The sequence below is a fragment of the Oncorhynchus keta genome, chromosome 34 (genome assembly GCF_023373465.1).
Source record: "Oncorhynchus keta strain PuntledgeMale-10-30-2019 chromosome 34, Oket_V2, whole genome shotgun sequence".
NCBI lineage: Eukaryota > Metazoa > Chordata > Actinopteri > Salmoniformes > Salmonidae > Oncorhynchus > Oncorhynchus keta.
This window is the reverse complement of record NC_068454.1, coordinates 23361730-23388026: the sequence shown is the minus strand read 5'-3', so window position 1 is coordinate 23388026 and position 26297 is coordinate 23361730. Positions and strand designations below refer to the sequence as shown.

Below are 26297 nucleotides of genomic sequence, written 5' to 3'. Positions count from 1 at the left end.
AAAAAGGGGGACGCTTGCAAGCCGAAGAATACCATCCCAACCGTGAAGCACGGGAGTCGCAGCATCATGTTGTGGGGGTACTTTGCTGCAGGAGGGACTGGTGCTCTTCACAAAATAGATGGCATCATGAGGAAAGGAAAATTATGTGGATATATTGAAGCAACATCTCAAGACATCAGTCAGGATGTTAAAGCTTGGTCGCAAATGGGTCTTCTAAATGGACAATGACCCCAAGCATACTTCCAAAGTTGTGGCAAAATGGCTTAAGGACAACAAAGTAAAGGCATTGGAGTGGCCATCACAAAGCCCGGACCTCAATCCTATAGAAAATTTGTGGGCAGAACTGAAAAGGTGTGTGCGAACAAGGAGGCCTACAAATCTGACTCAGTTACACCAGCTCTGTCAGGAGGAATGGGCCAAAACTTATTTGTGGGAAGCTTGTGGGAGGCTACCGAAACGTTTGACCCAAGTTAAACAATTTAACGGCAATGCTACCAAATACTAATTGGGTGTATGTAAACTTCTGACCCACTGGGAATGTGATGAAATAAAAGCTGAAATAAATCACTCTACTATTATTCTGACATTTCACTTTCTTAAAATAAAGTGGTGATCCTAACTGACCTAAGACAGGGAATGTTTAGTAGGATTAAATGTTTGGAATTGTGAAAAACTGAGTTTACATACACCTTAGCCAAATACATTTGAACTTCAACTGTATCTGCACTAATGGTTTTAAATACTCTTGAAATCTTGAGGAAAATATCTGTGTATAAACTGAATCTGCATAAATGTGAAATGTTTTGTATTCTCCCACATGATGGATCCACCAGTTTGGCTACACTTCCATTCAAAAGGGTCAAACAAATTCACATATCTGGGTGTTTCAGTTACCCACCACTTTGAAGACCGAAAGGCAAACTTTACAAAGCTACAATAACATACGAAACATGTCTTCGAGCGCTGGTCGCTTCTCCCCTTTCACTATCTGGAAGCATAACTACTGTGAAATGAATGTCTTTCCAAGGTTTATTCAACTATTTCAATGTGTTACAGTTTTTTCTTTCTTGATCAAGTTATTACCTCATTCATTGTACAGTTCTACAACTGGTCTGCCAACATCAGAAATAGTATGTACTGGGTTGAATCTCAATTATTCAAGTCATCCCTCTTTGGTGTTGTTGAGTTCTGAGAATAGGAAATATACTTATTCATGTCACTGATGGAGTGCTGAGGTTTAGAGGGTCTACACCAGAAGTTAATGCTTATAGGAGGAAGGTATATAGTGTGTGCAACTAAGCTTGGAATGTGTTGAGTGCAGGGAAGCGATTACATGTCGCAGGCATTGATAAGCGGAGGGAGCCTTGGATTGGTGATGGAGGGGGGTTGAGGTCAGGTCACCTTAAGGGAGAAATAAAGGTTTATGGCCCGTATCACTAGTGTCCTGCCTAGCAGTAAAGAACAATATTTGTACAGATGGGTAGGAGGAGACTCAGCCTATGAGGAACGGTTAAATATCAGTGCTTGTGTGAAAATGTTTGTCTAATGCAGCCCTATTCATCCTCTGGAAATAATAAACTTGGTTAAGCTTTGAGTGTTTCACTCTGAGAATTAGAACCTAACAGTGAAAATGGAAGAATCGGCCTGTGACACACTAATGTTCACCCTTACCTTTGCCGATATTCAGGTACACATCTAATCCCATCGTTAAACAACCTATGAGAATTTGGATGCAATTTCGACAACATTTTCAGCTTCACTCAGCATGTCCCTACACAATAACCATATGTTCCCCCCCATCACGTGAAGACATAGAATTTGATGTAAGGCAGAGTAAAGGTGTTCATGTATTGGATCTTTTTCTGAACAATAATTTTGCCTCACTTGACAAACAAGTCAAAAACATTGCTCTTCCTAGATGTATTTCATTATCTTCAGGTACGCAGCTTGTAAGTACATCAAAACAAAATGGGAAGATGATCTGAACAATGAATTCTCAGATGAGGAATGGAAGTATTGTTGAGAGGGTTCATCCATTGTCTATTTGTGCTAGACATGCACTTGTTCAGGTCAAGCTGCTACACCAAATCGATTGGACTAAGTCCAGGCTAAGTAAAAGGTATCCAAACCTAGACCCTATGTGACCAATGTAGAGAGGCTTCTGCAGCTCTTACTCATATGTTTTGGTCCAGCGTTTTTGCAACAATATAACATTTTTGGAGTCAATGTTTAACTGTGCCCTCAGGGGGCCCTTTTTGGCCTACCACCTACTGGGTTAATGGTGTCCAGACTAGGGGTCGACCGATTATGATTTTTCAACGCCGATACCGATAATTGGGAGGACCAAAAAAAAAAGCCGATACCGACTTTAAAAAAAAAAAAAAAATGTTTTTTTTAAATCGGCAGATTTATTATTTATATTTGTAATAAATGACAATTACAACAATACTGAATTAACATTTATTTTAACTTAATATAATATATAAATAAAATCTATTAAGTCTCAAATAATGAAACGCGTTCAATTTGGTTTAAATAATACAAAAGTGTTGGAGAAGAAAGTAAAAGTGGAATATGTGCTATGTAAAAAAGCTAACGTTTAAGTTCCTTGCTCAGAACATGAGAACATATGACAGCTGGTGGTTCCAATATTCCCAGGTAAGAAGTTTTAGGTTGAAGTTATTATAGGAAATATAGGACTATTTCCCTCTATACCATTTGTATTTCATTAACCTTTGACTATTGGATGCTCTTATAGGCAACATAGTACTGCCAGCCTAATCTCAGGAGTTGATAGGCTTGAAGTCAAACAGCGCTATGCTTCAAGTATTGCGAAAAGCTGCTGGCAAACAGAGGAAAGTGCAGTTTAAATGAATGCTTACGCGCCTGCTGCTGCCCAGTACTGCTATAGACTTAAATTGTAATATAATAAGCACACAGAAATACAAGCCGTAGGTCATTAATATGGTAAAATCCGGAAACTATCATTTCGAAAACCAAACGTTTATTCTTCCAGTGAAATACGGAACCGTTCTGTATTTTATCTAAAGTCTAAATATTGCTGTTACATTGCACAACCTTCAATGTTATGTCACAATTACGTATAATTCTGGAAAATTAATTACAGTCTTTGTTAGGAAGAAATGGTCTTCACACAGTTCGCAATGAGCCAGGCGACCCAAACTGCTGCATATACCCTGACTGCTTACACTGAATGCAAGAGAATTGACACAATTTCAGGCACCGCATTGATTATATGCAACGCAGGACAAGCTAGTTAAACTAGTAATATCATCAACCATGTGTAGTTAGTTACCTAGTGATTATGTTATGGGGCGTCAGGGTAGACTAGTGGTTAGAGAGTTGGACTAGTAACCGGAGGGTTGCAAGTTCAAATCCCCGAGCTGACAAGGTACAAATCTGTTGTTCTGCCCCTGAACAGGCAGTTACCCCACTGTTCCTAGGCCGTCATTGATAATAAGAATTTGTTCTTATTGTCTAGTTAAATAAAAGGTTATAAGCTAAGTTTAATGCTAGCTAGCATGGCTCCTTGCAGCCTGCACTAACGTAACAGGTGGTCAGCCTGCCACGCAGTCTCCTTGTGGATTGCAATATAATCGGCATCCAAAAATGCAGATTAACGATTGTTATGAAAACTTGAAATTGGCCCTAATTAAATTGGCCATTTCGATTAATCGGTCAACCTCTAGTCCAGATCAGTGCAGGACGCACTTTCTCTACTATCCTTGCAAAGAGACGTATAATTCTTGAGGAAAAATGTCCACCCTCCATTGCAGTCGATGGCCGCACAATTGTATTCACCTTTTAAAACTGTAATTGTTGTTGAGAATGTGCACCCCTTTGGATTCCCAGGGCCAGGAGTTGAGAAGCATTTCTCTCCAACAATGTAAAAATGTCCATGTCCTTGACTGTACATGACCGATATGAAAACATATGGAAATATATATATATATATGAATTGATCTGATATTGTATACCATGGAATGTAGGTAAATATATTTGTGAAATATGAATAAAAAACAAACTTCTAAATAAATCCTGACAGCCAATAGGCACTAGATGGAGCAAGAGACTAACACTACTCAGTGACATAATAGCGGAATGAATACAATAAATCCATTACCTCTCTCTCCTCAGTTTTGCCCCGTCATAGAGCCATTACCTCTTGAGTCCTGTACAGTCTGCAAATAATACTGACCCTGTAACTGGCAGCCCCGCTCAACCAGGCCTCTTCAATGCAGCAAAATGCTCCTCTCAAAACAAAATTGGTAAATTCCTCATTTTACCCAAACTTTATGGTAACAGAGGCCTAGAAAGAGAGTCAAGGTAACGCATTAGTGTGCCTTTAAAAAATATGTTTCAACAAATAGTCCATGAGAGGTGTTGTATGAATGTTTTACAGAGCTATCATTTCAATAACTATTTGAGTATGTGTGTGCATGAGCATGTAAAGGTTAGTTTATGTAATCTGAACTAGTTGGCCCAAAAACAAACAGCACAAAGTCATGTTAAAACGACTCACTCTCATTCTGATCACAACCATCAGAGATGACAGCTCCTCTACTACAGAAACCTCTCCATCACCACAGGACCACAGGACCACGCGGGCGAAGCTAGGTGGGTGATTGTGAGTGTCTCCAATCCATGCAGCTTTAGAAAAGAACCCAGTGCCTTCAGTGCTCTCTTTGCCTGTGGGTGTGCTCTGTCAGCTGATGAGACAAGATAAAACCGACAAGATAAAACCAACATATATACACACACACACACACACACGCTCCACCATGTAGAAACCAGGTGGAAAATATGATCTCTGACAATGGATCTGCGTAATATTAGGACTTTAACGAGGTCTGACTCACTGCCCATGACCTCAGTGTATGTTTGAGACAAAACAGGAGGTTAAAATAAAACAAACTGTTTTGAGGTTATTGCAGGACATAGCCTACATTCACCCTGTTGGGCGGCGCACAATTGGTCCAGCATCGTCCGGGTTTGGCCGGTGAAGACAGACACTGTAATTAAGAATTTGTTCTTAACTGACTAGTTAAATAAACATGTTTCAAAAGTGTGTTTCTGATGCAACAGTAAACAGTTGTGACAGAACAGAGTGATGATGCACGTGATATATTAATCTGTCAACAGGACGACAACATCAAATAGCCATGCCTGAACACCCCCGCACACGTTACCTATTACAGCACACAGTGCAAGACTGTGTGTGTGTTAGCATGAATGTCCACAGGAAAAGCTATTCATCAATACTGCATGATACCAACACCGGAGCTCAATGTGTGAGTGTATGTCTGCTTACGCATGTGTATGATATGGCACAACAGACTGGATACCATGAAAACCTGTCATCATAACAAACTGCTTAAATCTGTGATTTTATTCATTTTAAATATGAAAAGCTCATAACCTCGGTACAGTAAGACAACACTTGCTACGGAACCAGCAACGATGAGTTCCCAATTTATGACCTGGCACACGCACCCAAGCACACACCCTGCAGTGCAAAGATCAGAAGGACTGTCCTGCCTGTTATTCAGAAGCAGTCACCAGCCTCTTAAATTTAGATAAACTCAAAGCACCTGCCACACCAAACACCACACACAGACACGCGCGCCTGGTTGCAGTGGTAAAAAAAAACCTGAGTGAAAGAATAAACAAACGGTCATTAATTAAAAAAATTGGGCAAGGAGTCCAGATAAGTAGGTACAGTAAGATGTACCCGGGGCAACACTGCAGTAAATACAACCTGTCAGACATATACTGACAAAACAGCGCTGTCATCATCATAGGTTGGTTAACCCAGCAGACTGACTGAACAGGCTTCTGGTTTAGTTAGGGGTTACATGGCTGACTGAAGCCTCAATCCCCGGAGCCCAGTTTTCAAAAGTTATCTAGAATTTGCCTATCGGATAGGATTGAATGCATAGAAATGGAATGAATGGAAAGGGACGAATTATTGACCAGCCAGAGAAAAAAAGGCAGTCAGAGGTGTGGTGAGGGGTGAGGACATCACAGGGAGCCAGGCAGCCACGCTAGCTCTGGCACTGACACTTAAGAAATGACTCAGTGCTAAGCTAAGTGCTAAAACAAGGGCTACTCCGTGCTGAAGGGTAGCACAGGGGATGAGCATGCTACAGAGGGGCTATTTCTATTGGTAATATAAAAGGCTACACTAAAGGCCAAGAGAGCAGGGTCATGCTGTATGCTAATGCTAACGTGTTAGCCACAGAGTCACAAAACCCATGGGCTCTCATTCAGCTCTGTCACCATAGAAAAGGGGATTAGTTCAAAGTGAGGGGGAGCAGCTATTAAATCCAGAGACAGGATTAAACACCACATATGACCTATCAAATGATATGGATACATTTAAATAGATTGTTTTAGAGCACCAGGCTCCAACAGTATATAATGGAAGTTAAAACCCAAACATGAGTGAGTCTCAGTTCTTCAAGAATGTGAGACTACGTACTACTGCGCAGGAAGGTGGTGATTTGAGTAAGCTCATTTAGGAGGGAGAATATGAGAGTTTGAGTTAAGAAGAACTTCATTCTTGGATTTTAGGTTTAGATTAAAAAATTAAGACTGAAGTGAGAGAGCAAGTGAGAAAGAGTGAGAGAAAGGAGGGGGATAAATTATTTTGTGCCAAGCTATCGTCTCCCCCAGTGACCTCATTTCACACGGGCCGGACAGACCGGGTTAGACTGGGGCTGTTCAGCCGGTGACACAAGGGAAATTTAATTGTGCCTGCTCACTAGAGCAGCAGAGACACATGGGCCTTCACGCAAGGCAGCAGCATGCTCACAGAGACAGAGCGTTAGAGAGAGGGGGGTGGGGTAGGTTGAGGCAGACGGTGTGTGATGTGCAAAGTAATCGATTGCAAGTGTGTGTTCCTATGTGCACAAGTACATTCCTGGGTCCAGGACCAGACAGCGTATTGGTCACAGGAATTCCAGGTATGATTCAGCGCATCACAGTGTTCAGAGAGCTAACAGACTAGTAAACAACCTCTATCAACACCATTCAATACTAATACAGGGAGAGACGGGGCCAGACAGAGGGGAAGAGTGAGGGACAGAGGGAAAGTGTGAGTGACTTACCCCTAAGTTTCATTCACAATGACTGAAGTTTAAATTAAACGCTGCTCAAATTAGAAGTTACAATACAATGACGTCATACCCCTTCAAAGAGGTAGAAGGCCTAAAAGGAAGATCTGTGCCTGTTGAAAAGCTTTAGCCTAAAATGGCATCCCACATCTGCTTTATATAAAGGTGGTTCCTCCTACCTATTGGTGAAGGAGGGTGTTATGCTATCTAAAGCTCTAAGGCCTCTGAGATGAAAGGTAGACTACAAACAGTCCATCATAACCTATTCGCAATTACTAGGCCAAGACATGCGCACATGCACCAATCCATCCCCTTTGCGGCTTGAATAACAACAGATATCATCAAAACAGAGAGAAATGAAGTCAGAAAGAAAAGGCACATCTGCACCTGGATCAAAGAGGCCACTCACTAATTGGCCACTCACACAAGTTGCTGCTTTGCTGTGTTCTCTGGGCTGTGTAGTATGGGAGCAGAGAAGGAGGGAGATACACATGTACAGCAGCAGATAGCCAAATAATAAAATAGCACATTAGACAAACAGGTTGTTTCATGGAAGCCTTTAGCCTAGCGTATTTACTTGACACAAACTCAACATAAAATCAAAGCACACGCATAATTGACACGGCCAGACTGCACACGAGACCCGAACACAGTTTAGAGTTCATATCAGAACTGAAAATGTGCTCCCGTTTTGACCCGATTCCGGCAAGCTGAAGCCCAGGCCTGGTCCGCCATCACAGAAATGAGCCCGAACCCAATAAATTTAAAAAAAGATTGCAAGAAAACAGTAGGCTATATAGATTTCAACTGGTGTTGAGAACAACGTGGCAGAGGCCGGCAGCAATAAAGTGAGGAGACAAGGAAACCATTGAGCCTAGAAAAAGCACAGAGGAAAACTCACCTTAGTTATGATCTACTGAATTATGAAAATATAGGAATGGTAGGCGGATGCAATTGAAGGCATGTATCAAATTCTTGCTTATGCTGAAACTCATATACAGCCGTTATACTTATTTAAAACAATAGTCGTGTGTGGTCACCTAGATTATAAATTCAGCACTGTTTTGATTGGGACAGCGCCAATCACGCTGCTTCTAAACAAGAGTGGGGGACTCGTCGACATAAATCAATCGATGTCGGATCTTTGTTTTCACGGAATCTCCGTTTGGATATTTGGTAACACTTAGGCTGTTGAAATTGAGGTGAGTGCTAATGATTATCTTGATTCCCATTTGCTCATACATTAGCTGATCACGCAGTAGCCTGTCCTACTCCCAACCAAAACCTGTGACTTGTCTGAATCAAACAACGTGATAATGTTTCACTGAATCTCTATCTGTATATTTGGTTAATTGATCTCTGGCTGGACAAGTGGAAGTGGTAGCTCATTTATTAGTTCACTCAATCACTGATCATGCAACAATGTAGTCTAAATCAAGTGTATTATTTATCCATATTTTCCTATCGTCCCAATCCCACTGAAACCCAAAATTCAGATTCCTGTCTCACATGAAAATTCCTAACTTTATTCTGTTATCCATAGGGTGCATTATCAAAGCACGTCTCACCTATGCATGCCAAAATACCTCTAACATTTCCCGTTTCTCTGCACTGCCTCGTATTGCTGCCCCTTGAGCTTCAGTAGAGAATGTGATCAACAAATGGTATGAGAGTAGATATGGATTCTTAAAAAAAAAAAAAAAATTAAACATAGTTGTTCCCCGTTAAGATACCTTGATATTTAAACAATTTCTCTTCATCTCCGTTATTCATGAGCTGATATGCTATCCATATAATCAACGTGATTTTGTCAAATAGGAGATATGTCATTCATTGGAGGTTATCTAGAAAGCTTAGCAACTTTGGTCCTTTTACTTTTGTTTGACTTCCGTTGCAAAGTTTATATGATTCGACAACGTACTGAGAGCACCATGTCGAGATAGAGCATTTCAGCAGTAGGCCTAGGCTGAATTGGGAACATAACTCTCTGAATTTATGAACAGCCTGTTACGCAATTCACAATGTTATTGCCGATCAAAGTTACTCTAACATGACTAAATATCAGTTTCACTTACTGTGCAATCTTTACATAGTGCCGCAGACAAGACAGCAATGTAACGCAGGGACTATCTTATTTTGGGAGAACCCCAAGTGACCATACCTTGACTTTAAAAGCTTTACATTGTCACTTACGATTATTGCTGTTTTCCGAGAACTCTGGACAAATATGAATTATTCCCGGTATTGAAACTTGGTAGATTTGGGGGGGGGGGAAATATTACTCCCTACTACATACTTTAAAAAAAAGTTACCTTTATTGATCTAGACAAGTCAATTAAGAACAAAATCTTATTTACAATGACAGCCTACCAGGGAACAGTGTTAACTGCCTTGTTTAGGGGCAGAATGACAGATTTTTTTTTACCTTGTCAGCTTGGGGATTCAATCCAGCAACCTTTCGGCTACTGGCCCAACGCTCTAACCACTAGGCTACCTGCCGACCCAATGAGTTGGGCTAGCCAACTTGCCTAAATATTCTAAAATATATATATATTTTTTTAGAAGGACAAGTTTAAAAAGTGCGTGATCTAATTGACTCAACCAAAAACACAACTTAAGCTTTCTTAAATGAATCAGAAAACCAATAGTTTTTTCTGGTATTTATTAAAGGTTAGCTGGCTTACTCGTTGATCCTGCTTTGTAGTATACCCCTCTGGAGCACAGACAGTGGAGTATTGCAACAGTACTTAGTTCATTTAGGCCTACACTGACTGCTAAATGGAACTAATACAGTACAAGTATGTTGCCTGGGTTCCAACACTGGTAGTATAATAACAGAGAGCAACACATACGCTACATGAAGATACATATTCCAGAATTAATAGATCCCAACTAAAACAACAAACACACCATCATTGTGTCACTCTCCACCCTGTTGCTATTTATGACTAATCGCAATGTGTATACTGCTATGGTAGTCTAATAAGGCGGCCTATAATCAATGCTTGCAGACCATGACAAGTATTTTAGTATCCAATAAACCAGAGGGGAATAATTAGTATAAAGCCAGGGATCTAAACACAAGAGGTAGCTAACCACATACGTCAGCAAAATAAACTCAATACTGCTGTCCACACAGGCCGCTGGGGTTGTGTAAGGACAGGACAAGACAGGCAAGGCAGGTGACAGTGAGACTGACTCTGCTGATGCCGTTTTGGCTTCCAGATCATGTTTCAGTCCTGCTAAAGCAGTCATTTATCTTAGAGCTCCAGGAACAGACACACACTAGTGTTTTAACGATACAAGAATTTTAACGTCGATACAGATACCAAGTTTAGTATCTTAATACCATTAAAAAATAAATATATATATATTTATTTTTTCCCACTCCTCTGCAGATCTTCTCCAAGTCATTAAGGTTGAGGCTGACGTTTGGCAACTATATATATAGTGAGGGAAAAAAGTATTTGATCCCCTGCTGATTTTGTACGTTTGCCCACTGACAAAGAAATGATCAGTCTATAATTTTAATGGTAGGTTTATTTGAAAAGTGAGACAGAATAACAAAAAAAAAATAAGTCAAAAATTGTATAAATTGATTTGCATTTTAATGAGGGAAATAAGTATTTGATTATGAACACACTCTTAAAAGGGAGTGCTCCTAATCTCAGCTTGTTACCTGTATAAAAAGACACCTGTCCACAGAGGCAATCAGATTCCAAACTCTCCACCATGGCCAAGACCAAAGAGCTCTCCAAGGATGTCAGGGACAAGATTGTAGACCTACACAAGGCTGGAATGGGCTACAAGACCAACGCCAAGCAGCTTGGTGAGAAGGTGACAACAGTTGGTGCGATTATTCGCAAATGGAAGAAACACAAAAGAACTGTCAATCTCCCACGGCCTAGGGCTCCATGCAAGATCTTTCCTCGTGGAGTTGCAATGATCATGGGAACGGTGAGGAATCAGCCGAGAACTACACAGGAGGATCTTGTCAATGATCTCAAGGCAGCTGGGCCCATTGTCACCAAGAAAACAATTGGTAACACACTACGCCGTGAAGGACTGAAATCCTGCAGCACACGCAAGGTCCCCCCTGCTCAAGAAAGCACATATACATGCCCGTCTGAAGTTTGCCAATGAACATCTGAATGAGTCAGAGGACAGCTGGGTGAAAGTGTTGTGGTCAGATGAGACCAAAATGGAGCTCTTTGGCATCAACTCTACTCGATGTGTTTGGAGGAATGCTGCCTATGACCCCAAGAACACCATCCCCACCGTCAAACATAGAGGTGGAAACATTATGCTTTGGGGGTGTTTTTCTGCTAAGGGGACAGGACAACTTCACCGCATCAAAGGGACGATGGACGGGGCCATGTACCGTCAAATCTTGGGTGAGAACCCAAGAAAGAAAATGGGTCGTGGAAGGGTATTCCAGCATGACAATGGCCGAAAACAGACAGCCAAGGCAACAAAGGAGTGGCCCAAGAAGAAGCATAAAGGTCCTGGAGTGGCCTCGCCAGTCTCCAGACCATAATCCCAAAGAAAATCTGTGGAGGGAGCTGAAGGTTCGAGTTGCCAAACGTCAGCCTCGAAACCTTAATGACTTGGAGAAGATCTGCAGAGGAATGGGACAAAATCCCTCCTGAGATGTCTGCAAACCTGGTGGCCAACTACAAGAAACGTCTGACCTCTGATTGCCAACAAGGGGTTTGCCACCAAGTACTAAGTCATGTTTTGGAGAGGGGTCAAATACTTATTTCCCTCATTAAAATGCTAATAATTTTATTACATTTTTGACATTACTTTTTATGGATTTTTTGTTGTTGTTATTCTGTCTCTCACTGTTCAAATAAACATACCATTACAATTATAGACAGACCGTTTCTTTGTCAGTGGGCAAACGTACAAAATTAGCAGGGGATCAAATACTTTTCCCCCCCCTCACTCTGTGTGTGTATCTCTAAGTCACAGAATGGCACTTAATCCAGACAAACTCAGCTACTGTTGTGTTCAATCTTTGGGCATCTTTTGAGTTCAATATCATTACGTTTAAACCTTTGGCAACAACAAAAAAGGACCAAAACAAGATGTCCTGATCTTTCTTACATCTGTCAGATAAAAGACAGACACTTCAGGTGATCTGTTGATCCATGTAATGAATCGGTTATTCAATAGCACTAGACGGGGCTTAGACTGTAATGGGTTTTTAAGAAATTAATGACGTCATTCGAGGTTGAATGTGGCTATGGAATCTAGTTGAAACCAGACGGGGGGGCAAAGGAAGTCAGTGAATGATTTTTGGTAGTGAATGATTTTTGGTAGTGAATTAATAAAGTTTTTGGTGATAGTCAGCTTTGAAATTAGCACATTTAGCATATTATCGCAAACAGAGTACTACAAGGTAGTGGATTCAGCTGTAAACTAGCAAGGAAAGTTAGACTACAATCAAATTTGGAAGCTACTGGTATCGTCTTGCATTGTAAAACTGTATGGACATTGTCTTTGTGAACAGTAATGAACAGTTTCAACAATACCATGTTTCATTATTCAAGGGGCTGCACTGACAGACTTGATCCTCTCAATTAAGTGAGACAGATTTTACAGAAGTACAGAATGTAATTGATTAATAATTGATTAGAACGTAGTGAATTACCTAAAACGGAGTTGCTATGGATGGTTACAATGTGTTTAGGGCTGATGGGAAAGGCAAAGGGTGGTGGTGTTGCTATTTACACAAAGAATCTTCTTTCTGTGTCACTGTTAAAGGCTACACCCAGTCCTAAACCATTTGTAATTGCTGGCTTTAAGTCTTCAGATGTGTTCAAACTTAAGAATAACAGTTCTAGGAATCTAACGTCCACCAAGAAGTGTGTACTAAACGAATGCACTGATTTAATTGCCATTTTTATTACCCCATAGGTGTTGATTTTTTGAGATTTTAATCTTGCATGGGGAACGCAGGATGCTGATTTTATAAATGATTGTTGTACCAATTTCAATTTGACACAGCTGATAAAAGCCCACTCGTCCAAACTTAAAGGGCCCTGCGAAATCGACTTTGGAGTATTTGTAAATATGTGGTCAATCAGAGAAATATGCTGGGAGTGGGGAATTTGCTTTGAACATTAGTGACCACTGTCCCATTGCATGTGCCAAGGGATATACGGATGCCTCGATTCAAACCTCGTTTTATCAAAAAGATCAATTTTAAACATTTCAGTGAACAGGCCTTTTGTGACCTTTATTTTGGTCACTTTGAATGTATTGCATATATACCTGACCCAAAGTTGTCTCTGAACCACTTCTAAAATGTTTTCAATTGTATTGTTGATAAAACATGCTCCATTTAAAAAATGTTGAATTAAAAATCAGTCTTGCCGTTGGTTCAGTCCAGAGCTATCTGAAGTCATACACAACAGTGATGCTGCCTGGGCCAAGGTGGATTCACAGACTTGGGCCCAGACTGGCAGTCTTTAAGGCAATTGAGAAATCTGTTTGCAAAACTAGTTAAAAAGCTAAATCAGACTATTACAGTTGAAGTTGGAAGTTTACATAAACTTAGTTTAAAGGTATTTGGCTAAGGCGTTTCAAAATTCCTGACATTTATAATCCTAGTAAAAAAATTCCCTGTCTTAGGTCAGTTAGGATCACCACTTTATTTTAAGAATGTGAAATGTCAGAATAATAGTAGAGCGATTTATTTCAGCTTTTATTTCTTTCATCACATTCCCAGTGGGTCAGAAGTTCACATACACTCAATTAGTACTTGGTCGCATTGCTTTTAAATTGGTTAACTTGGGTCAAACGTTTCAGGTAGCCTTCCACAAGCTTCCCACAATAAGTTGGGTGAATTTTGGCCCATTCCTCCTGACAGAGCTGGTGTAACTGAGTCAGGTATGTAGGCCTCCTTGCTCGCACACACTTTTTCAGTTCTGCCCACAAGTTCTCTATGGGATTGATCGCCACTCCAAATACCTTTCCTTTGTTGTCCTTGAGCCATTTCGCAACAACTTTGGAAGTATGCTTGGGGATCATTGTCCATTTAGAAGACCCATTTGCGACCACGCTTCAACTTCCTGACTGATGTCTTGAGATGTTGCTTCAATATATCCACATATTTTTCCTTTCCTCATGATGCCATCTATTTTGTGAAGTGCACCAGTCCCTCCTGCAGCAAAGCACCCCCACAACATGATGCTGCCACCCACGTGCTTCATGGTTGGGATGGTGTTCTTCAGCTTGCAAGGCTCCCCTTTTTCCTCCAAACGGTTCTATTTTTGTTTCATCAGACCAGAGGACATCTCTCCAAAAAGTATGATCTTTGTCCTCATGTGCAGTTGCAAACCGTAATCTGGCTTTTTTTATGACGGTTTTGGAGCAGTGGCTTCTTCCTTGCCGAGTGGCCTTTCAGGTTATGTCGATATAGGACTCGTTTTACTGTGGACAGATACTTTTGCACCCGTTTCCTCCAGCATCTTCACACGGCCCTTTGCTGTTGTTCTGGGATTGATTTGCCCTTTTCACACCAAAGTACGTTCATCTCTAGGAGACAGAATGTGTCTCCTTCCTGAGCGGTATGACGGCTGCTTGGTCCCATGGTTTAATTTTAATGACTCCAACTTAAGGCTATGTAAACTTCCGACTTCAACTGTGCATACATACACACATACTTCATGCTACAGTAGAAACACTAAAGAAAATAAGGCACGTACTTTGATAGAAACGCACACAAGTCCAAAGTTTTTATTAGTAAGGAAAACAACAATGGAGGCAATGCGAGCACCAACCAGAAAATGTGCCAGTTCATGCAAGAATGAGCAAATGTCTGCATACTTGATGTGCGGAAGAAATGGGTAAGGGCTCTCCTCGAAGAGTGAAGTTTGTCCGGCTCAGTAAGGCCTCAAACAAATTGTCCTCAACACTGAAATGGGCTACTTCTATGTGAATGAACGAGGCAGAACAACCATCAATTCAAACTGCCCTATGGGACTCCCAATCACGGCCAGATGTGATGCAGCCTGTAGTCGAACCAGGGACTGCAGTGACGCCTCATGCACTGAGACAGCTGCACCACTCGGGAGCCCAATTAATCCACAGATTAAACAGTAAACCGAATTCCTCTCTCATCATCTCTTCCTTCCTCAGGCTTCTTTTTTTTATTTCTTTGGACTTTACATGGCAGTTGACAACCAACTTTACGGTGCATTACTACAACCGACTGGAGTGTGGACGTCAGTTCATATTTCAATCACCCACACGGGTATATTCTCCTAAACACCAATGAGGAGCTGGCCTGTGGGTATTTGACCTGAAAAACCAATGAGATGGGAGGCCGGACTTGCAGCGCATTGAGTGTCACAAATAGAACCCATTTCTATTGTAACAACATTAGAATTCACTGTGAGAGGTTATTATCAGTGTCCAATAGAGTTAAGGCTGTGGGGAAAAAAAACAATTAAAACAAGGAGAATTACTGGCAAGGGACGAGTGCAGTGGGTACTTATAGGGGTTGCAACCAAAGATGCTAACGTGATGAAACCTTGGGCCTGTGTGTTTTGGGACGAAACTAAAAAGAAAATTACGTCAGCAACAGGACTCAATATACTTTGCATTTCAGGGCTGGAAAAATCTTACCACTGTGAGCATTACAAGGACAAAAGGGAAAACGATGGAAGGCATGATGTCAATTAGCCTAGTACAATAGAGACCCAAATTTAGAAGGCAGAAAAGCAGTAATTAGTTATCCATCTCCAAACACTAACACCTAGATCATACTGACAGCGTCATTGGGCAAAATGGAAACAGCATTCACCTTTTGCTAACATTTCTGTCAAGCTGTCAACGCATACAGTTTGATGCACATGTTCGATAAAATCAACGTATGCACCACACAGAACGCACTGCAACTCCCTCTGCGAATAAATGCTGCAAGGCAAACGCAGCGTTCCACTGGAAACAAATGTACTTCTGGTGCACCAAAACGCAATGACCGAGGCGTAACACCCTGCAGCATAGCCGTGTGTGTAATGAGGGGTTAACACGGAGTAAGCATTCATTAATTCCTGCTGCCTGCGCTGATGAACTCTCTGACAGTGGAGCTGCCTGGGCAGTATAGGCGTGTCACTGACACAGCTACTCAACATCATCTTACTGACATCTGCTACAGCACGCTCTGTCAGGTACTGAGAAAATTAGGTCTATACATCTACATGTCACAAACATCAATTATCATACTATCTACATTCCATTTGCAGAACATTTCAATTGTACTTCTCACATATTAATAGATTATCCTTTGGTGGCTAAGGCTCAACTCAATACAAGTCAATGTAAAGTTCTTCATACAAAAAGGTAAACTGCTGACTAGGAGGCTAATTCACCAAGATGATCTGCTCATTTGTGAAGGGCTTTGGGTTGCTAGAAGACTGTAATCCACATTACCCTCCTAGATTATACATTCCTCAGAGTACACCATCATGTGACAACAGTAGCCATCCCTCAGCTCCAATATCGCTACGGTTGTGGAGGTGAGCCGTGGTCCAGGGGTTTCCAAGGGGCAAAGACCGCCATATGAACACGTCTAGCTGGCTGTAGAATATTCAAAATGAGAAACAAAATAAGTTCTTCTTGATCCATATCCCTGGTTCACTACACTTTGTCTAAAACATGCTCTACACGTAGGATTTAAGATCATATGGTGGCACCATATTTCAACACCATCACATAAGTTCTAGACAAAAGAGGTTAGTAACCTAAACACTGTTGACTTTCTGCTGCAAAGGCAAGCATTTAAAATTCCTTCCCCACTAACCTCAAATACTGATTTCTAAACATATTAAAGACTGAAATTCCATTGGCTTTCCCTCCCATTCATAGCACTGCCAAAGTGTTAAATCCATCTCAACAATTGAACCGTTTATTCTTCAGCATTACATAAGTGTTCTATAGTAATGCTGCATCTTCCAGCATTATCCCACCTCTAGGCCGGTCTGATCAATAGATGCGTATGGGCACTAAACCCCCCTTTCCAGTAGAATAAGAAAGTGCTGAGTGTGTAGGGCAATCCACCCTCTGTATTTTCCCCCTGCTAATCAGCACAGATCAGAAAATGTGAAAACAATATGGTAGAAGTAGAAACACTGCTCTGCGCAGCAGACAGGGATGGATCAATCGGTCTGTGATGTCTGTCTGTCAAAAGCTGACATGACTTGGGCAGTGTGTGTGTGTACACACTAGAGGTCAACCGATTATGATTTTTCAACGCCGATACAGATTATTGGGGGACCCCAAAAAAGCCGATACCGTTTATTGGGGGACCCCAAAAAAACCGATACCGATTATTGGGGGACCCCAAAAAAAAAAGCAGACACCGATTAATCGGCCGATTTTTTTGAATGTATTTTATTTATTTGTATTAATGACAATTACAACAATACTGAATGAACACTTTTAGTTGAACATAATACACCAATAAAATCAATTTAGCCTCAAACAAGTAATCAAACATGTTAAATTTGGTTTAAATAATGCAAAAACAAAGTGTTGGAGAAAAAAAGTAAAAATGCAATATGTGCCATGTAAAAAAAGCTAAGGTTTAAGTTCCTTGCTCAGACCATGAGAACATTTGAAAGCTGTTGGTTCCTTTTAACGCGAGTCTTCAATATTCCCGGGTAAGATGTTTTAGGTTGTAGTTATTATAGGAATTATAGGACTATTTATCTCTATACAATTTGTATTTCATATACCTTTGACTATTGGATGTTGTTATAGGCACTTTAGTATTGCCAGTGTAACAGTATAGCTTCCACCCCTCTCCTCACCCCTACCTGGGTTCGAACAAGGAACACACCGACAAAAGTTATCTACCCATCGCTCCACAAAAGCTGTGGCCCTTGCAGAGCAAGGGGAACAACCACTTCAAGGTCTCAGAGCGAGTGACGTCACCGATTGAAACGATATTAGCGTGCACACCGCTAACTAGCTCGGGAGTTGAAAGGCTTAAAGTCATAAACAGCTCAATGATTGAAGCACAGCGAAGAGCTGCTGGCAAATGCATGAAAGTGCTGTTTGAAGAGCCTGCTGCTGCCTACCATCGCTCAGTCAGACTGCTCTATCAAATATCAAATCATAGACTTAAACATAATAACACACAGAAACACGAGCCTTAGGTCATTAATATGGGCAAATTCAGAAAATATCATTTCGAAAACAAAACTTTTATTCTTTCAATGAAATATGGAACCGTTCCGTATTTTATCTAACGGGTGGCATCCATCAGTCTAAATATTCCTGTTACATTGCACAACCTTCAATGTTATGTCATAATTATGGCAAATTCTGGCAAATTAGTTCTCAACGATCCAGGCGGCCCAAACTGCTGCATATACCCTAACTCTGCGTGCAATGAAAGCAATGACACAATTTCCCTAGTTTAAAGCAGCACTAACTCAAAAAAGTTCTGGGACACTGTAAAGTCGATGGAGAATAAGAACACCTCCTCCCAGCTGCCCACTGCACTGAAGATAGGAAACACTGTCACCACTGATAAATCCACCATAATTGAGAATTTCAATAAGCATTTTTCTACGGCTGGCCATGCTTTCCACCTGGCTACTCCTACCCCGGTCAACAGCACTGCACCCCAAACAGCAACTCGCCCAAGCCTTCCCCATTTCTCCTTCTCCCAAATCCATTCAGCTGATGTTCTGAAAGAGCTGCAAAATCTGGACCCCTACAAATCAGCCGGGCTAGACAATCTGGGCCCTTTCTTTCTAAAATTATCTGCCGAAATTGTTGCCACCCCTATTACTAGCCTGTTCAACCTCTCTTTCGTCTCGTCTGAGATTCCCAAAGATTGGAAAGCAGCTGCGGTCATCCCCCTCTTCAAAGGGGGGACACACTCTTGATCCAAACTGCTACAGACCTATATCTATCCTACCATGCCTTTCTAAGGTCTTCGAAAGCCAAGTCAACAAACAGATTACCAACCATTTCGAATCTCACCATACCTTCTCTGCTATGCAATCTGGTTTCAGAGCTGGTCATGGGTGCACCTCAGCCACGCTCAAGGTCCTAAACGATATCTTAACCGCCATCGATAAGAAACATTACTGTGCAGCCGTATTCATTGATCTGGCCAAGGCTTTCGACTCTGTCAACCACCACATCCTCATCTGCAGACTCGACAGCCTTGGTTTCTCAAATGATTGCCTCGCCTGGTTCACCAACTACTTCTCTGATAAGAGTTCAGTGTGTCAAATCGGAGGGTCTGCTGTCCAGACCTCTGGCAGTCTCTATGGCCACAGGGTTCAATTCTTGGACCGACTCTCTTCTCTGTATACATCAATGAGGTCGCTCTTGCTGCTGGTGAGTCCCTGATCCACCTCTACGCAGACGACACCATTCTGTATACTTCCGGCCCTTCTTTGGACACTGTTAACAACCCTCCAGGCAAGCTTCAATGCCATACAACTCTCCTTCCGTGGCCTCCAATTGCTCTTAAATACAAGTAAAACTAAATGCATGCTCTTCAACCGATCGCTACCTGCACCTACCCGCCTGTCCAACGTCACTACTCTGGACAGCCCTGACTTAGAATACGTGGACAACTACAAATACTTAGGTGTCTGGTTAGACTGTAAACTCTACTTCCAGACCCATATCAAACATCTCCAATCCAAAGTTAAATCTAGAATTGGCTTCCTATTTCGCAACAAAGCATCCTTCACTCATGCTGCCAAACATACCCTTGTAAGACTGACCATCCTACCAATCCTCGACTTTGGCGATGTCATTTACAAAATAGCCTCCAATACCCTACTCAACAAATTGGATGCAGTCTATCACAGTGCAATCCGTTTTGTCACCAAAGCCCCATATACTACCCACCATTGCGACCTGTACGCTCTCGTTGGCTGGCCTTCGCTTCATACTCGTCGCCAAACCCACTGGCTCCATGTCATCTACAAGACCCTGCTAGTGAAAGTCCCCCCTTATCTCAGCTCGCTGGTCACCATAGCATCTCCCACCTGTAGCACACGCTCCAGCAGGTATATCTCTCTAGTCACCCCCAAAACCAATTATTTCTTTGGCCGCCTCTCCTTCCAGTTCTCTGCTGCCAATAACTGGAACAAACTACACAAATCTCTGAAACTGGAAACACTTATCTCCCTCACTAGCTTTAAGCACCAACTGTCAGAGCATCTTACAGATTACTGCACCTGTACATAGCCCACCTATAATTTAGCCCAAACAACTACCTCTTTCCCAACTGTATTTAATTAATGTATTTATTTAGCTCCTTTGCACCCCATTATTTTTATTTCTACTTTGCACATTCTTCCATTGCAAAACTACCATTCCAGTGTTTTACTTGCTATATTGTATTTACTTTGCCACCATGGCCTTTTTTGCCTTTACCTCCCTTCTCAACTAATTTGCTCACATTGTATATAGACTTGTTTATACTGTATTATTGACTGTGTTTGTTTTACTCCATGTGTAACTCTGTGTTGTTGTATGTGTCGAACTGCTTTGCTTTATCTTGGCCAGGTCGCAATTGTAAATGAGAACTTGTTCTGAACTTGCCTACCTGGTTAAATAAAGGTGAAATAAAATAAAATAAAAATATTGCATGCTAACCTGGATTTCTTTTAACTAAATAGGCAGGTTTAATAAAATATAATTCTGGGAATTGAATTTAAAAAAGGAATTTATGTTTATGGTTAGGTACATTCATGCAACGATTGTGCTTTTTTCGCAAATGCGCTTTTGTTAAATCATCCCGTTTGGCGAAGTTGGCTGTCTTTGTTTGGAATAAATAGTCTTCACACAGTTCGCAACGAGCCAGACAGCCCAAATTGCTGCATATACCCTGACTCTGTTGCACAGAAAGCAAGAGAAGTGACAATTTCCCTAGTTAAAAGAAATTCATGTTAGCAGGCAATTTTAACTAAACATGCAGGTTTAAAAATATATACTACTGTATTGATTTTAAGAAAGGCGTTGATGTTTATGGTTAGGTACACATTGGTGCAACGACAGTGCTTTTTTCATGAATGCTCTTGTTAAATCACCCGTTTGGCAAAGTAGGCTATGATTCAATGATAAATTAACAGGCAACGCATCAATTGTATGCAACGCAGAACAAGCTAGATAAACTAGTACTATCAACCATGTGTAGTTAACTAGTGATTATGTTAAGATTTATTTTTTATAAGCTAGTACTTTTTTTGAGGATAGAGTGGTCTGCTCTACAAGCAGGTGGTAGTAGCAAGCGCAAGCAGGTCTAGATAATTTGATGGACAATTCTGTCCCCCCTAGCGACGGACGTTAGTCCCGCTTCAGAAGCGGCATTCCTTAACAGACAGGTAAAATGCCCATTCAGTTGCGCTTCAAAACTATCTCCAGACAAGGTTTCGTGTCGGCATTTAAAAATAAGTAGTGTACACTTATGGACAAATAAACCCTTGAAAGCGCCTCAGCTACGGCATATGACTGCCCGGCCATAGCGGTCGTACATACCTAATAGGACCATTATTCTGCTTTGAAGTGGATTTTTTTTAAACAGAAAAACGATTTGTAGTTTAAACATCAAGCTAAAAACCCTAGTCTGTGTGTTTTAAAATGCAGAGTCACTGCAGTCTAAAGTATACAAAATGTCACTTCCAGCTGAGCACTGCCCTGTCTAGTGTCTAAGGAGTAGCATAGTGCGCTCACACATGGTTGTGTCTGCCATCTCACATACACACACAGTCTGGCATCCCACTCACCCACACACAGTGCTGCCGTGGCGACCTGGATTTACCCAATCCAAACAATTCCTAACCACCGCCAGGCACTCAGCCGGCTGCATCACTCCACTAGGAAGAACTCCCCCCGCATGCAAGGTCATGTCCAGGACACTGTGTTTTAAGGCAAATGCTGACTAAACAATTAATGGTCTAAATGTAATTCAGCACATCAGATACAACATTATGGAAGGAATGTTAAAAGCAGCATGCTGAAGTTAAAAAGAGACAACATGAGACAATCTCTTTAGTGATATGTCTATCAGCTGGCCTACTAGTGTAGGAGATACTGTCACTTTTATACCCCAATATCAATCAAAAACATATAAAGGCACTGATTTGGGACTCACCCATCATCGTCTCCATCCACGGCTTTGAAGAGTCCGGCAGAGGAGGTTAAGGCACTGACGGCCGTGGCGGCGGCTGCATTACTTTCAGTCCCCAGGCCTGTGCCTGCCGCAGTGCCACCCTCCCCAGCCAGCTTGGCCATGGTCTGGGCCAGCAGGGCAGACTGGTCCTGGAAGAGCAGGCGCTGGGCATCCTCCAGCTGAGTGGTGGTGAAGGAGGGCAGGCTGGCGTACAGGGCACTGGCTTGGGAAGCCACAGCCTGGGTGTGGGCCTGGGCACTGCTGAAGTCCTGGGGCATGCTGACCCCGGGTGGCTGCGCCTGTGGGTGAGACTGGGCCAGGCCACTGCCGTTTTGGGGCTGGGAGTCACTCTGTGGGGTAGGAGGAAGCACATTGGAGACTAGACAGCCCTGGTTAGGGAGGGCAGTGTTAGACAGCTGGGTGGCAAGTCCTTGGGCTTTGCTTGGGAATGACTGCTGTTGTTGCTGATGTTGGTGGTCCAGGGGGAGAGAGTGTCCTTGTGGCTGCTGCCCAAACCCAGTCACTCCTCCTGGGCCCATCTGAGGCATTAACCCCCCTCCTGCAACAGAGGCCTGGATTGAGGTCTGCTGGGGCTGCTGTTGGACGAGACCCTGGGGTTGGAGCTGGGGCATGGAGCCAACCACCTGCTGCTGCGAGACTCCCATCATCTGCCCGGATCCAGGCAGGGCCTGTGGGACAGCAGGTGGGGGTAAGCCTGCCTTGGGCTGGGGGTAGTCTGGAGGCATGCCCCCTCCCTGGCTCAGCCTGTGCACCGGGGCTACCTGGGGAGTCGCAGAAGGCTGCTGTGTAAGAGCATAGCCCATCTGCTTCTGGAGCACCCCCACTAGGCTCTGAGCTGAGCCAGGAGCCGGGATGGAGGCTGCCTGGGCGTAGGTGAGCGGCTGCTGGGGCATAGGAGTGGTTTGGTGGCCTATGGTGGTCTGGAGGCCCACCATGTTGATGGGGGCAGGCTGGTGAACGCTGGCAGGGACTGAGGGAGCCACGGTGGGCAGCAGATGAGACTGGGACACCACCATGGGGAAACCTGGGCGAGAGGTCTGGAAGGACGGAGGGGGGTTGGAGTAGTCCTGGTAGTGAGGGTGGGGCTGGAGTAATGGGGGGCCCCCAGCATCTCCACTTCCCACACTCTCTGTGTAGTGACTCAGTGTGCTGACTGTGCTGCTCACTGAACTCCCACTGGTGTTCTCCCTCTCCGACCCCACTTTAACACACTCAGGCCCGCACGGCCGCATGCTGTCCACAACCCGGCCACTAGGGGCAGTAGCCTCAGAGGACAAGGGGGCAGGGGCCGAAGCTGGGGTCTCCTTGTCATAGTACTCAGCACATGTCCATCTGCCCTTTTTAAATGGCTCAGAGCTGGAGTCAAGCTTGACCACTCTGAAACGAGAGCTAGTGGTGGCAGGAGCTGGGGTTGGGGGGGGCTGGGAGGAGGGGACTGAGGCTAGAGCCATGCCAGAGGAGCTCATCCCTGGCTGAGGTATGGCAGTTCCTCCACCCTGTGTGCCACTGGAGGGCCCCAACACCACAGAGCCACTGGCAGCAGCAGAAATCATAGTGATGCTCGAATTACTCCCCATCAAACCTCCAACCCTCCCACCGCAACTCATTACACTAGGGGGGAAGCTACCACCACTGCTGCTAGCGCTGGTGCTAACACCTCCCATCACAGATACATTGGAAGAGCTGTACATATTCACATTACAAACATGGCTGGTCAGAGGATTAGCTATGCTAACAGTAGCTACTGCAGCAGAGCTGTGCATTCCAGGGAGAGAGACAGCTGCTACAGGCTGAGTAGCAACACTGGCAGAACCCACTGAAACATTCTCCAGAGGTACCTCCATGGTAGAAGGCATCTTTAGGGCACCCCCAGCCCCTCCAGAGGTGGGAGTAAAGTGGGGATCAGAGGAAGGAGGCTGAGCCAGGGCCTGCTGAGGGTGATTATGTTGCCTCTGGTGATGGTAGTGGTGCACATTTCCGTTCACCATCCCTCCGTGCTGGGAACCCTGGGGCAAGGAGTGGGGGGGCTGGTTGGGGGAGATGGCCCCGGGGGTGTCCGCCTCATGAAAGTTATTCAGTGTCTCCTCTGAGGAGCTCCTTGCGCCCCCAGCCATGTCATTGGCCCTGGAGAGGGAGACATCCAGGATCTCTGAAGAGGACAGATCCTCTGTATGAGACTCATCCAGATCATCATAGCTCTCAGTGTCCTCCGCTATGCTGTTGTTGGTGCTCACAGAGATCTGTGCTGGAGTCACGCTGGTGATCTGGAAGCCACTCTTCTTCTTCATCATTATCTGAGACCCAGAGGAGAGAGCCTGGGGCTGTGGCTGGGAGTGCAGGTTAAGGCTGTGGGGAGGGTGCTGAGGCCCAGGGGAGGATGATCCAACAGGAGGTTGAGACTGCATCAATAGGGGGGATTGGTAGTCTTCAGTGGGAACGTGGCATTTGCCAACAGCTGAACTAGTCGGTGTTGACAACGTGGGAACACTCCCGGCGCCGGTGTTAATATTGCTAACATTACCCCTTCTAGGAAAATTCGCCGGGTGCGCCATCTTTCTGACGCTGCCAGAGTCTCCTGCAGAATGAGGATGGTGCATTTTGAAAGATTCCAGGGGATAACGTTACACTTCGTTAGGGAAGCCGTTTTGACAAAAACTGATATTTAACAATAACTTAATATCAACCGACAATAAATAAATATGTTTTAAAGACAAGGTTCAAACATTTAGCTTTTTGGGATTTCTAAACGTCTTCCCTCGTGACGGAAAATGCTCGCGTTTGACAATCAGTTGACGAGCCGAAATGCTAACAAGCTAACTAGCTTGTTAGCTAGTCTAACATAAGCTTATGGGCTTGCTAGCCAGTTACAGACGCGTATGTTCTCACATACAAGCCAGCATTTCGTCGTTGTACTATATTATCTCAATAGGTAAATTGTTATAATTGATAAATTCTTATAACACAAACTGAGTAAGCAGTAAGCATCCAAAGCGAGAGCTGATACAGAAGTGCAACGTTCGCTCCATCACTATCCACACACTGTGGTGAGTTGCATTATTGAATTTCTCAGAAGCAAAAAATGAAAACAAGCAATCCTTTACCGATATAAGGTTGTCCTTAGGTGAATATATCCACTAAATTCTCTCGCAAAACGGGTTAATCCATTCTGAAAAGTCTTTGTTGTAGCTAACGTTAGCTTGTCCAATGTTTGCTGTATCACTCCCTCTTCCAAAAGCTATTCACAGCCAGTCCGCCTTCTTGTTCTTGCACTGTGGCTCGAATCGTTGAAGTGTGACGAGACCGATGGGAGGAGGGTTTCCACTAGTTACCACAGCCACAGAGTGAAAATTGTCTATATCGTAAGAATTCGTGAAAACAAAAATGCTTTTTGGTCTTGACATAAGGTTAGGGGTAGGCATAATATTAGCAGTGTAGTTTCGGTTGAGGTTAGGTTTAAAATATGAAAATAATTGTCAGAAATGGGCGGGGTTTATTAATGTGTGGCTGTGGTAACTAGTGACGACGGGGGAGGAGAGAACTTGCTAACATGGCGACCACGCATGCTCTATTGATGCCCAGACGAGTCAGACAAAAAGCAGTCTGGAGAGAAGAGGCTGAGAGAACAACAGGGGAGAGGCAGGCAACAGACAAAAAATTGTTTCAGACTCATACAGAATATTCCCATTCCTTTACCCTTGTGCAACCCAACTGGATAAAATCATAAATGCTTGCAGCTTGTCATGATTTTAAATAGGCTAAAGAGAGATCGATAGGGAAATGTGTTATGGGTGTCATAATGCCAATCACATTATTTTCATGAACAGTAGACAAGAGTATCAACATGGTGCGATAAATCACTCAAAAAAATGTATATTCCATCAGTCATATTGTTATGTCGTTTTCGTAGGGCATCAGAGTTCTGTTTTACCTTTAACTTCTAACAAAAACAACCAAATGAAATGTTTTGGTCTGAACAAAAC

At 43.0% G+C, this 26297-nt stretch overlaps 1 protein-coding gene across 1 annotated transcript in view; it reads right to left on the bottom strand.

Moving 5' to 3' along the window:
- The window catches only part of tsc22d1 (TSC22 domain family, member 1), a 65393-nt gene extending 39782 nt beyond the window's left edge, over positions 1-25611 (bottom strand). Inside the window, exon 1 of the mRNA XM_035749538.2 lies at positions 22279-25611. Within this exon, the coding sequence (XP_035605431.1) occupies positions 22279-24914 (2636 nt within the window). The 5' untranslated portion in view covers positions 24915-25611. The remainder of the gene's footprint in view (positions 1-22278) is intronic.
- Positions 25612-26297: the final 686 nt, after the last annotated feature.